Source organism: Stegodyphus dumicola, chromosome 4 (assembly GCF_044657685.1).
Source record: "Stegodyphus dumicola isolate Sdum_Otavi_A_Nest chromosome 4, ASM4465768v1".
Classification (NCBI taxonomy): domain Eukaryota; kingdom Metazoa; phylum Arthropoda; class Arachnida; order Araneae; family Eresidae; genus Stegodyphus; species Stegodyphus dumicola.
In genome coordinates this window covers 184,446,667-184,461,353 of record NC_140771.1, presented here as the reverse complement: position 1 = coordinate 184,461,353, position 14,687 = coordinate 184,446,667, and the positions used below count along the sequence as shown (strand labels likewise).

At 30.9% G+C, this 14,687-nt stretch overlaps 1 protein-coding gene across 1 annotated transcript in view; it reads left to right on the top strand.

Annotated features, from left to right (window-relative positions):
- The first annotated feature begins 209 nt into the window (after nucleotides 1-209).
- LOC118186524 (cell adhesion molecule Dscam1-like) overlaps nucleotides 210-14,687 on the top strand; it is a 685,332-nt gene continuing 670,854 nt past the window's right edge. Inside the window, exon 1 of the mRNA XM_085815869.1 lies at nucleotides 210-948. Coding sequence (XP_085671995.1) covers nucleotides 897-948 — 52 coding nt within the window. The 5' untranslated portion in view covers nucleotides 210-896. The remainder of the gene's footprint in view (nucleotides 949-14,687) is intronic.

Genomic DNA, 14,687 nt, shown 5'->3' with positions numbered 1-14,687 from the left:
TAACAAAATTTTTACACAGACAAATATATAAATTAAATGAGATAAAACATAAAACCAAAGAATTGTAATCTCTTATTTGACTTTGGCGGCTGGAACGTGATCGCCAAATATGAGAAAGAATCTCTTTTGGCGAAATATTCTTGTCCATTACGGTGGCAGCTGTGAAGCGCTGATCACTAAGAACTCGAAGAGCGAGCGGAATAGTTTGGAAGTTATCCAACGGATACTCTCTCACTTTTGCGCTTCTCTCTCCTAACCACGTGTTTGTGTGATCACTGCTTGTCGTTGAACTGAAAATCAGTAATAAGGAATGGAACTTCGGAAGACCATATGTCGCAAACTTCTTTCCTTCAAATTACTTAGACTTGCTACAAATTACTAAGACATATTCTTAAATACTTTTCCGAAAATACATTTAATGAACGAAAAATCCTGAAAAACTAAACGTTGTCATCGCAGTTTACTGGTACATTCCATATACCGTTACCGCAGCTAGTGTTGAGTGCTGTATATATTATTTATGGTAATCGAAAAATTGTTTGCCTTGATCTTCTGTGCTATATAGTGGCAAATGGAAAGTTTTAACTCAAAGAACATAGATGTGATTGACACTGATTTAAGACCGTTCCATTACCCTTATGCAGTGGCATACTCTGAAATTAAACTACTACAGTTGTAATTATTTGGATTAAACAAAGAAATGGTTATAAATATTGATTCCTGCAAATGCTGATTAGGCGAAATACGTTTGCTGATGTTTGTGCGTGTATCTTTTTACCACACTGAAGTTTTCAAAAGCGAGAAAATATGGAAAACATTTCTTTCTGAAAGCACATATTAAAACTGGAATTATTTAAGTTTGAGAAACTGTAAAAGATACCATACACAAATTTACTATGGAAACTCTCAACTTTATAGTATTGGTGATATTTTTAATTCAGTATTTAGGTAAGTAGAATCTTCAACAAATGTTGTTTATTATTATGTTTTAAAAATACTTTTGATCTCTTTTTCTGAAATTAAGTTATGTACAAAAGTTTCAGCTTAAGAAAAATTCCCTATTTAAGAAAAGGAAAGAAGAGGGGAGAGTTTTAAGATATAAATGCTATTAAGCTTTCAAAATCTGTCCAGTTTCGATCGTCCTAATATCATAACTAAGCATGTATAATAAAATAATTATAGACCATCTAAAAAGTTTTATATTTCAGTTCATCAAAAATTGTGTATTATTTGTAAGAATAAGTATTCATATACATACACCGTATCCACAAAAGTCTTTATGCGGTCTGTACATTCGCAAGAATGCGTCTTAGGCACCGGCTTCCAATTGTACAAATATGTTTAACTGACGAAAATACTCATACATTCTCATTTCAAATTTGAAGAATCAATTTTGTAAAAAATAAAAAAGTAGCATTTTATCTGGTGTCCTTGTCCCTATCAATAAATTTAGGAAACGTTTATATTCATTATAAAAGCAAAATAAAAACCTTGTTTTACTCATAACACCTGAATAACAACAAAACATTTAATTTTATACTTTGAGATCATTATCAAGAGTTGTACATAAATTCCAAAGCTAAATGTTTGTATCTGTAGGTAACTAGAAAAGAATAAACATTTAAGAAAAATAATTTTGATATTAATACATTAAATTACTAGCATTTCTTTGCAGATTGCCCTAAAAAGCATTGATCAACATAAATCGCTTTGAAAAAAGTAGTTATTCACTGAATCTTAAAGAATCCGTTAACTAGAAATGGTGGCAGACTTCAATATCGATAGTAACTTCTCGCAACATTATTCGCATAAAATAAAAGTGAAAAATATTTCTAGTTTACAAAAATTTTGTATGATTATTAGATTATGAATAGTAAGTAATAAAAGTGCATGGCAGTATTAATAACTTATTTTAGGCATTTGGAAACTCAAAAATCACTTGCGTGAAAAAAATTACTTTTGTTGCGCTATATGTGAAACAAAGATATAAATTGATAAGTGATACAGACTGGTATATAAATTTAAATTACTGACTGACATTCAACGACTAAAAATGAACCTCTAACTATTTTAATTCATTTTTAACAGAACCCCAAATAGAGCGGAAAAGCTTTTAAAAAATTCCCAATTCCGAAATGGAATATCTCAGCCAATTTTGATCGTACTGGAGTCAAATAATTTTTTTTATTCTATGTAATATGCATACATTTTTAATACTGCTAAAGATAACCAGGATACCGCATGAAAAGTTATATTTGGCTATTTTCCCAAAACAATTGTTTTTTGCTTACAAATTCTAAAACGCGAATATTTACATCATTTAAAATACTTTTATTTTAAAATATACATGTTTATTACCTACAGTTGGGAGAATAAATGCCACGCAAGACACACGTTGGGCATATAACGTATTCCAGAATTCAATGAATCTATTTATTTCAGTCCTTTATTCAGTATAAATTTATACATTAAAGTGTGCAGAAATGGCGCGTTCTGGTGGTACAGGGTTATATTGAGCGGTAGGTAAAAGCATTTTTTTGGCATAAACTGTCGTCATCAAGGATGTAAATTTAGAGCAGTACTACAGTATATAATGGCTACAATAATATGGAGCTTTAGAGATACAGTTTATCTTTCAGGCTGCAGCTAATACTGTGCAGCTACCAAAACAGGTACGGAAATTGCTTCCCGGGTACCACCTTTAAATAGCTGCTCCGATTTCGACATAAGTTCCTTAGATAAAATGCATATCCGCAAGCTCCATGTTCGTATAGTGGTGCATATATTTCAAATTTCGCACGGGAAATGATGATTTGCGCCAGCAGAACACTTTTACCTACGGCCGTGTTCTACTCAAACATGTGCAATACATGCGGATATATAGTGTATGTATTAGCATATTTTAAAAAGGCTTTTAAATGCAATATATCTTTATGCGATGTGAAATTTCTTTACAAAACCCCTGAAGAATTCAGAAAAATAAGCAATAAACCTTTTAAAAACCAACAAAGGTTTATAGATGTACAGGAAATGCTCCTATGATGAAATATCCTTACTCATTAGTCCAATATTTAACAGCTGGAGCAGAAATTTCAGTCATATTTAGGAACTTTTTCTTATCAATATTTTTTAATGAGTTCTGAAAAGAAATTTAGTCTCTCATTATCTATTATTTTCTCATTCTATATGGATAAATAATGTTCAGGATGTTAGCACTGAATTAAGAATTAAAAGGAAATTTATACATTAAAGTAATTTCATTAAACTGATAACAGTATAAGGTATTTCTCCCACTTCCCTAGCGTGCCTTCGTGGTGTAACGGTAGCACGCTGGGCCGGTATCCAGAGGTCCGTGGTTCGATTCCCGGCGAAGGCGATTGCTAATTTTTCATCTTTTCTGCTTCCGAAAATCCTAATGACTCTACAACATAAAATTAAAAAAAGTCGTAATAATAAATATGAACGCAACCTTTTTACAAAAAAGGTTTGCTAAAGTGTTCAGAAGTCTTTTGAAAGACGTTTATGATCATTGCTTAAAAAAGCTAATAGAGTTAATTATAATTGTACTTTAATTAAATAATAAGCTAATAGAGTTAATTATAATTGTACTATTAAAGTAAATGGTTAAAATTAAAAATTATTGATAAAATTAACAAAATAAAATTATTTTTCATTCAGTCTGTATTGTTTGTTTTAGATAACATTAGATATTTTTAAATATGACTGTTTTAGATCGATATATGTTGATAAATTAATCTCTTGTTATCTGTAAACTAATATATTTAGACTACATTTTAATATGAAATCAAAAGATACATTTAAAGAAAAAATTAGATTACATAGTATCCAAAAGGGGTTATCCTATGCTTGTTGTATTTTCCTGCTGATGTTTTATTTATTTATTGTTTTTTTTTTTTTTTTTTTTTTTTTTTTTTTTTTTTTTTTTTAATTTCAAGTAATTTTACTCTGCATGTTTAAACATAATTTACAAAATAGTCTTTCTTGTCTAACTAATTTTCAGTGGGTATTAATTTATCTTTTTCCGAGTTGCTATAGCCTCTTTTAAAAATATTAAATAAGCACTCTTAACTGAAAACCATTCGAAAACTCGTCTAAATGAAGGTTTATGTGCAGTATAAGTGGCGCTGATTATAGTGTTTAGTTTCATAAGGTGGTTGAAAGAAACTGGCTAAAGTAACCAATACTGTACGTCAGGGGTTCTCAACCGGTGGTACGCAAGAGAAAAATAAGTGGTACGCCAAAAAGAAGCAAAGTAATTTTAACTATTAAATTTAAAAATTAAAACTCTAACATCCTGTATTTCGCATTGGAACTGGATGAAAGTACTGATATAACGAACTTTGTTCAATTATTAGTTTACATACGTTTAGAAGAAGATAAATGAATTGCTGAAGAGTATTTATTTTGTGAACCTCTTCATGATAGAGCAACTGAAAATAAAAATTTTCAAAGTAGTTGACAATTTTATGTCTGATAATGATATTCCTTGGAATAAGTGCATTGCCGTATTCAGTGGCGGAGCTCGGGCTTTAACAGGAAAAATATTACGAAGTGATTTCTCAAACAAAGAAAGTCGCACCTGTAACTAAATTTACTCATTGTTCCATACATAGTGGAGTTTTAGTAGCCAGAACAATCCCTGAAAGCCTGAAAACCGTTTTAAATCAAGCTATGGAAATTGTTAATTTTATTAAAAGCCGAGCTATAAATTCAAAATATTTACAACTTTATGCCAAGACATGAGCAGTGCGCTTCTGTTACATTCCAAAGTAAGGTGATTATTCAGAGGCTAAGTTTTAAATCGTCTTTTTGAACTTGAATAAGAAATTAAAATTTTCCTCTGTAATTCAAAATTTGAATTGCAAAAATGTTTATTTATTTAATTATGGTTGGCGTGTTTAGCATATCTAGCTGATATTTTTGGAAAGCTAAATGAATTAAATTTAGGATTACAAAACCAAATTATTAATTTGTTTACCGCCAGATATAAAATAAAGGCAATGATGAAAAAACTCGAGCTCATAGTCAAAGAATTGGAGGATAACATTTTAAGCTTTTTTTTTTTTTTTTAGAAAGTTTTCTAACCAAAAATAATTTGAAAATAGAAGAAGAATTAGCATCCGACATTAAAAGTTATTGTTTTTCATTGATAAAAATTTCAACATGCGTTTTCCCTAGGATTATGAAAAAGGAAATTGGATTAGAAATCCATTTTGTTCAAATATACCTAAAATTTTATCTAGCGATGAAAAAGAATAATTGATAGCAATTTCCTGTGATTGAACTCTGACTGATTATTTTAAAAATAACACACTTGTTAACTTTTCGCTTAACCGAAAAAAAAAAAAAAAGAATTTAGAAGCATTTCAAATAAAGATATTAAATTTTTATTGCCTTTTAACACCCTATATGTGTGAACAAGGATTTTCTTCCACTAAATTAAATATGGATTCTAATTTACCCTTGTTTTCAAGTTCTTTATGCCTGGTCTAAGTGAAATAAGACCAGGCATAAAGAACTTGATTTCTTTTAAACAGGCCCAAATTTGGCAATCAGTTTTAAAATTAAAGTATTATAACTTAAATTTTGATAGTTAAAATGGTAACCAATTTTTTATATAATATTTTCATGTGTGCATATATAATTCAAATAGACAATTAATTAATTAATTTAATTAACTATTAATCTCGTTTTGGCTTTTTGCGTTGATTCACTATAAACGTTGACTCAGTTTTCAAATTGTTGCCACCAAATATTATCGCCATGTATTATATTTAAAGAAACTACATAATGAAGAATCTGCTTAAATGTATGAATATTTCTCGCATTGTGAAAAAACAACGGTACCTAAAGCCATCAGATTTTAAATAACGTAGTCTTCCAACGCAACATGGCCACTTGGAAGCCCGGATTTTGAATTTCGAATTTGTTTTATCATCTGTTTCAAATTTTTTGCAACTTTAACGAATTTTTTATTGACAAACTCAGCGATTTCACAGCGAGCAATGGCAACAGTGTACGAACAAAAAAAAAAAAAAAAAAAAAAAAAAAAAAAAAATTAATCTCCATCGCGCGAGACTGTGTATCGGAAATTCTAAAGGTATGTTCTTTTAAATATTTTGTGATATTGCTGTTGAATTGAATTTTATGGTTTAAGTACGAAAAACATGATATTTAATAAATAAAGGTGACACACAAAACGTTACAAAAATGTCCCTTTGGGTGTAATATAAAATCTGAAAGCTTTCAGTTTTTTCTTTTTTTTTGGTTAGATAGTACGCGTTAGTCAAAAGATTGAGAACCGCTGCTGTAGGTGAAGCCTTTTAAGATTAGAACTATAAGAATTGTAAATGGGGCACATACTTTTAATATTAAAGAAAACCTTTGCAGCTGAGGATGGTGGTTCGGTAAAACCTTCGAAACTAGTAATGTGAAAATTTTGAAAATATAACGCTGATTTTTGTTGTTTGACTTCTGAATTAGTATTTATTCGGCGTGTTATTGTGTTTTAAAACCATTCTAATTTGGAAAGAAAAGTTACATAAAACATAACATAAGTATGTTACGTATGTATGTATATTACGTAAGACTCTAGGTTTCGAATAGCGCATTTGCCTACTTGTTTATTATATTGTAGCTCTTTAACATTAAATTTAATGTTTATTGAGCTGAAATTCATCTTTACTTATCGCAGGCTGTGGGGGGGATAAAATCCTGTGATTTCCCTTTTTGACTCCCATTCGTTATTTCAAGTAAATCGAAGAATTATTCATATTATAAGTAAAGATAACCTTGCTACTCTGTCTAGATTTTGTTAACATCAAGTTGAATTTCAAATATCTAACGCTTATTTTTCAAGCATTACCTTTTAAAATTTTTAAGCTACTATTTTAAGCAGTAATGAATGTTCATTACCTGATGAAAATAGAAAAATGGGTTTCCATTATTATCACTTTTATCTCTAATGAGTGAGCTGAGGACACGCTTCATAAACAGTCGAAATTTCCGAAAATTTCAAAACATGTATGATGGTATTTTTAATATCTTAATTTTTATGTTTTAATATTAGTGCATCATCGAATAAGCTGAAATCATCCAATAATTATGTATATTTTTAAATGCTTACAACTTAAAATGGTATAATCATTTTGCATTATACCAGGAAGAGAGTATTAATAATCCGAAATTTCTGGAACTGTTTCGAAGACATTTGTAGCTTGTGCGTTAGACGTTTAACTACCGAGAAACATTTAGGATTTGTTTAGAGAGTAACGTTCTTCAAGAAGTGAGTCACGTCTACTATATGAAGACGTAAAATTATGAAACACGTCTGTTTAAAAACAATCAGGAGTTTTTACTAACGGCAATTTGGAACGAGAATAAAACTGCTCTTACTACGCATTTTTAGCAGTTTGGTTTCTGGATTATAAATACGACTAGAAATGGTAATGGTTAAAAATGTAATACAATAAATCGTCGCACCAAACAATTAACGAAATGTTAAACTGTAAATTTCCAGGAGCGAATTTATAATATTTATTCCTAGATAATATTGTGTTCGAACTGCTTTATACTGCTAATTCGTAAAATAATAAATAATATAGAAATATTAAATAACACACTTTCTTAATATTTATTTATTAGAGCCATGAATCTGATGTTTTTATTCTCCTTTTATAATATTTTAAAATATGGTGTCTCAAGATTAAAGTTGTAGAGTCATCAGGTTAATTGGAAGCAGAAAAGATGAAAAATATGCAACCGCCTTCCCCGGGAATCTAACCACGGATCTCTGAAATACCGGCCCAGCGTGCTACTGTTACACCACGAAGGCACGCTAGGGAAGTGGGAGAAATATCTTATAAAGTAAAGACGAATACTCTGCATTTAGAAGTGATAGAAGGTTTTCCCTGTACGGTAGCTGATGTTATGCTCACACATATGTAATATTTCGATTTGTTTTTCTTGCAGACGCATAAACAAGGTGTAAAATTTTGCTTCTAAGGCCAGTGATTCAGCGCTTAATTCGCCCATTTTCGCTCTCTTTGAATGTGCTTAACTGTGTCTCTTTACCTAAAGTATAATTATGCTCAGATATTTTATCTGTAAGGATATTCCAAATCATTTCGACATATTTTGGCTCTAGTTGAGATACTACGTAATTAAATTTGCTACTATCAACAGTTATTCCGTTGATTTCGAAATGAACTTCTGTTTAAAAAAAAAACCAAATGTTTTGGCTTTTCTGGCCAAAAAAGGTAAAATTTTAACAATCAACTTGCAAGTTTCTAGCGTTGAGAAAGTTTCTTCCATAATCCAATGTTACGGTCACCAGCCTTTTAATGTAGATATTGAAGCAAAATCAAAATCGAAATAAAACATCCATAGCGTTTCATAATTAAAATAAATGCTTCTTTTTAGTCTTTAAAAACAGCGCATTTATTTTTATATAACTTTCATAGTTATTTGTTGCATATTACTTATTTTTAACATAAGAGTAGTATAACATAGCCTTTTAAGGAAAAAGGCTTACGCAACGATTATCATGGAACACTCAAAGTAACAACTTATTGAACTGAACTGGTTGTTGCGACATAGTGAATCTTGATAACTATGCGAAAATATTAAATCATATTGGCACTACGAAACTCTTAATAGTTTTATAAAAACATTAAAGTATGTTCCCATTACATACCCTCAACTGAAGAATAATTAACTTCTTATCTGCCAGTAACTTCTGAAACAAACCTAGAATTGTAACATATAATATACGTAAAGGTACAATATTTAACCTCAAATTCCCATTTAGAGCTTTGTTTAGATGAATTTTGTAGCGACGGGGCTGGTTCAATTTACCTAGAAAGTTACTTTGTACTGTCTTTGTTACCACGCATAAAATCGAAACCAAAGCTAAGTTATAATGACTAATTTTGGATATTAAATATTAAGAAAAAAACTAAATTCATAAATCCATAAAGTATTTCAGCTTTTATGCATTGAATTAAGCTCCGAATGTCCAAGCTTTTGAGAAAAAGAATGTATTTTTTTCTAAATGGATTTTTGTGTAAGATGTATTGAATATTAATTTAATTTTACGTTTTTATCTTTATATCAATGAAACTTAAGGCTTTAAATTGTCTCCATTTTCATAATTATCGTGCAGCTTCTAAACTTAAATCTTTAATTATCCCTTAAAAGTTTTGTTTCACTTTAGCAGGATTACTATAAGAAACTAAACTATTAAAACCATAATCTGCAAAAAAAAAAAAAAAACATAATCAGTTTACTTCATTTCCAAAATGCCAAGATATCTTAAACATTTTGAAGTAAATCCGTTTTACTGCTTTGGTAATGAGGCTTTTATTTTTCGTTCGTTTCTTATACTATTCTCTTTTTTTTTTGTTAAATGCATAAAATTTAAAACGTCATGATCTGATTCTGTAGTCCGTTATGCTTAGTGTAACAGATATTCTAGAGAATACATTATGATAGGAAATATTTATAATACTTCAGCTTAGTTGCAAGGAAACATGCTTTTCTGTCTTGTTGATATGTACTTTGAGTTACGAAATTTCGTAGTTTTCTATGCGCACTTTAAAGGACAAAATAACATTTTGTACATTGCCGTACTAAAGTTAAAGTAACCTCAGACGCTACCCAACTATTAATTTCAAATATTTCGAAAGCTTGCAGATATTTTTTCCGAAAGAGATATACATATTCATGCATTTATAAATTCAATATTTCTCATCCACAGAGACACTAATTTATGAGACTGATATTTAAATAATTGCAGTTAAACCAACTGCACCATGTTTCAAATACACTCATGTCCAAAATTATGTTTACATGCATAAATTCACGGATTTCTCAGAGACTATGACTTATAATTTAATGAAATTTCGTGGAATCATACATAACATGATGACACATAAATGCAAAAGAAAAAATTGAAGATCACCTCATATGATATAAAATTGTAGCATGAAACAATAAAAATGGTAATAAAGTGTGACAAAGAGAGTTAAGAAAAAAAGGAATGATTCAGAAAAATAATTAAGTCTTACGAATTTAATATGGAATATGATCTCCCCTGACTTGTACACACATATCACAACATGTTTTAAGGCTGGAAATAACGTTGTTAACCACAGTTTGGGGAATTAATCTCCACTCTTCCAGCAATGCCGTCTTCAGAGCATTTACATCTCTAGGAGGAGGATGTATACGTGCAATTGCTCTTCCAAGGTAGTCCCATAAGTTCTCTATCGGGTTAAGGTCAGGAGAGTTTGGTGGCCAAGATATTCGCTTAATGTCTTCACTTTCAAGGAATTCATCAACGAGGTTTGCTCGATGTGGACGGGCATTATCCTCCATAAATAAAAAGTCAGGTCCATATGCACCCCTGAAAAGTCTTACACAAGGATCTAAGACCTCATCTCGGTATATCTGACCTGTCACAGATCCGCTGCTTAACACGTGTAGGGGCGTACGTCCATCGATCATTATTCCACCCCATACCATCACACCTCCACTACCGAAACGGTCACGTTCCACAATGTTCGAGGTATCATTTCGTGTTCCTGACTCCCTCCAGATGTAAACACGTTTAGAATCACCAGTTAAACTAAACCGCAACTCATCAGTAAAGAGAACATGGGACCATTGATGTTCAGTCCAGTTTTGATGTTCTTTACACCAATTAAAGCGATCCCTCTTTTTCTGTGAAGACAGTAAAACACATACCCTTGGCTTTCTGGCATAAAGGCCTTTTTCATTAAGCCTTCTGTATATTGTTTGCCGTGATGCAACAGTTCTAGTGGCGGCTGCAAGCTCTGAACTTAACTGGCGAGCAGTAGCCTTTCTGTTACGACGGGCAGTTAATGCCAGATACCGATCTTCAGAAGCAGTTGTCATTCGTTTCCGACCTTGTCCAGGCCTCCTTATACACTTCCATCATTTTGAAACTGTTTCCATAGCTTAGAGACTGTCTGTCTTGAAATATTCAGACATGTGGCTGTTTCCATGATTGACTGCCCTGCTTCTAAACGGCCGACAATTCACCACTTTACAGATTCTTCCAAATGATACTTCGAAGCCATAACAAACCGCTTTGAGTCCCTACACACTGAAATCAAACGCTAGGTTGCAGAAATTCACTCAAATATTCAGTTTGCCCAAAGCGCTTGATTCACCCTTGGATAACATAACGCCTAGATTTGCATATCACAAACCGTTTGATTACTTTTGATTGGATAATGCTAATTAGGCTTGGTTTTCACACATTCCCTCCAAATACGGATCACATTAATTCGATATTTCATTGAATATCATCATTTTGGGGTATGTAAAGATAATTTTGGACATGAGTGTATTTGGACTTGAAAGAAAATGAAAACAAAATAGTGTAAATTGCGTGCTAAGAATTGAATTAAACATTTAAGAATTAAATAAAAACATGTTATTAGCAATTGCAAATAATATTTAAGACGCGTTATGAAAAAATAGTTATTAAATCTTTTGAAAATTTAATTAAAAATACTTAATTTTATTTCCTGATTAAACTATTTTAAATTTATTTACTTCAGCCGTAAATATTTACTTTAATTAAATTTAAAATAAATAGATATTCTATTTTAAAAAGTGTGTATTTTGCATTAAAAATTTTAACTGCAAATAAATAACGAAAAGTGAATAAATTATTAAAATATGGCATTGCATTTAAGGATAAGAAATTTCTAGCAATGGATACTTTTAAGGACACAAATGTAAAGATTCCCTACTTTTTTTAAAAAAATATGCCAGAATATAGCAGAATAATCTTGATTCAGGTATTAGAAATGCAAAATTGGTTGTTCAGAATTTATATTATCTTAGTATAGGAATTTATGCGCTGTAAAGTTATAAAAAAGCTGCATTTGATGAAGCTTATGTTCTTCTGATCATAAAGCAGAAACACAGGATTTAAAATTAAGGGGTTATATGGCATTTATACGTTAAATTGCAACTAAATGTATACCTGGAATCTTGGCTTTCTCATAAAAGATTTTAATACTTTTTAAAAATGCTTACTTTAAAATCATTTAGTACCAATTAATCAAAAATTTTGTTATTCCAACTTAGCCTATCGGAAGCCGCAAAATACTACGTAAGAGCTATTTTATTCCATTTCCCCTCCTTTAACAACAAAACAAAAGAATAATTACGTTCAATATTTTGAAATATTTATACTTTCATTTAACATTTATTATTATTCTATTTCCATAATATTTGGAATATGTACATTTGAGTACACTTTGAACTAAATCAGAACCTAATAACGTAGCAAAAGATATAAGAACGCGATAAAATAATTTATTACGAATATACTATAATCAATTTTTTAAATAACTACCAGCTGATAACCATTTCACACCGGCCCACGATCGGTAAAGTCGCTGAAGACTGGTAGTTCGGTCCGAGGTTCGAATCCTTCGAATCGACTGGCTGCATGGGCTTTTTCGTAGTTTTCCCCAAATGCAACTTGTATACGAGGCAGTGTCCTTTACAAAGTCCTCCACGAAAGCATTACTTTCCTCAGGCAGACAGACCTCGCAGCTTTGCCGTAATCACGTAAACTAAATCAAAACCATTTCGTTACACTAATAGGATGCTCATGTCCATTAAAAGCAATAAATATTTTCCTTCGATAAATAAATTTGGAATCATTAATAAGAATCAACATCTCAAACTAAATTTACCGTCTTCCAATAACATAAGTGTATGCTAAAATCATACTACTATTCTATTAATCACTTATCGCCTGGGAAATTCTGGGAAAATTATTGCATAATACTTTCTCGAAAAATGAAGTAAATTTTAAAAACGAAAATGTTTTCAACCCTTCTCATTTGCAAGATGAGAAGTATTCGCATTTCTAAGAATGTTGTCGTTGAATTCTTTTTGAAAGAGAACGGCTTATATTTACATTGCGATTTGAATCACACAATCAAGAAATTACTCAAGCATGCAACTCTCTCGCGGTAAAGCATTAAAGTGACGCTAAACTGTAGGTATTCATTAATGTATCTTAAAACTATGCATCGAGAGACCATAATATTTCGCGATAAACGTACATTTGGAATCGGATACATTCTAACATTAAAGACAACTAAATAAAAGGGAAATAATTAAACATATATAATACAGCAATCTTTGAAGATTCATATCCAATAAAAGAAAGTTCTTCAGTTAAAAATAGAGTGAAAATTAAATCCTTTTCCTTCCTACCGTGATGTTCGTTGGCAGTCCAATCATTCTACATGTTAGTTTCCTAAATTAATGTTTTCAACTTATTTCGTGTTTATAATTTAACAAATGGGAATACATAATTGTATGCTCCTGTGTTTGTCAATACCCATCCAATTTACAGCTTCAAGTTCTTTTACCAACATAACCAGACATTCTTTATTACATGTAACTCACGATATTATTAAAGTTTTCTAGTTTTTAAATGGATGACTTCGCCCAAATCAATGCTTAGGTGTAATTGCGACGGACGCAACAGAAAAAAATGTAACATTTTGTTGCAAGAATTAAGACTCAAGACTCATTAATTATAATATAATGAAATCAAGTTTCGTTGACTTTCAAACTATTCTGCAACTGATTTTTTATTTAGAAAATTAATACCATTTTTATGTAGAACAATACATAAATATTTATAATATATATAAACAGCATTTACAAATTGGCCTTTATACATACTACTAATAGAAAGGTTTCTCAAAATACAGCAAGAATTTTATAAAAAAGAATTTCATCATTTCAGTAGAACGGTTTTATAGAGAAAATAATTGCTTCCTTACTGTTTTTTCTAGAGATGAAGTCGAGCTAGTAGAACATAAATAATATTTGCGTAACATAAACACAAAATATCCCTATTTTTACATGAAAACTATAAAACGAAACATTGCTTCGTGTGGCAACAACTTATAAATACGAATATTAATTTGTCAGCTGGCCAACATTTGCAAACGCTCTATATTCATTTGCGCGTAGCATTGGAAATTCTATCCGTGGCTCTGTTATTCCTTGTTGAAAATGATAAGTTCCATGAATGGTTTCCTTCATTTGTGGCATCTAGCGGTAAAATCGCCGAACAGCACTAAATGATCGGGCTTCAAATCCGGCGAACGGTCTCTTTTTGGCGTTTTCCTGTATGCAATATGAATAGGAGCCAGATTTTCTTAAAATTTGCTCCAGGAAGAGATCCCGTTCCCTCAAGGAATAAGTCTCGTGCGATTTACCGTATCCAAACAATCGATTTTAATCTAATCATTTATGATATGAATACTAGTCCATTCCTTGTTCTTTTCTAGTCCTTTACTTGTTGAAAATGATAAGTTTCATGAATGATTTAACAGATTCCTTCATTTGTGGCAAGGCCTAGAGGTAAAATCGCCGAACAGCACTAGATGATTGGGCTTCGAATCCGGCGAACGTTCTCTTTTTACCGTTTTCCTGTATGCAATATGAATAGGAACCAGGCTTTCTTAAAAGATACTCCAGAAAGAAATCCCATTCCCTAAAGGAATAACTCTCATATGATTTACTGTATCCTAACAATCGACTTTAATCTAATCATTTATGATATTAATACCAGTCCATTTTTCAGTGAAAGGCAG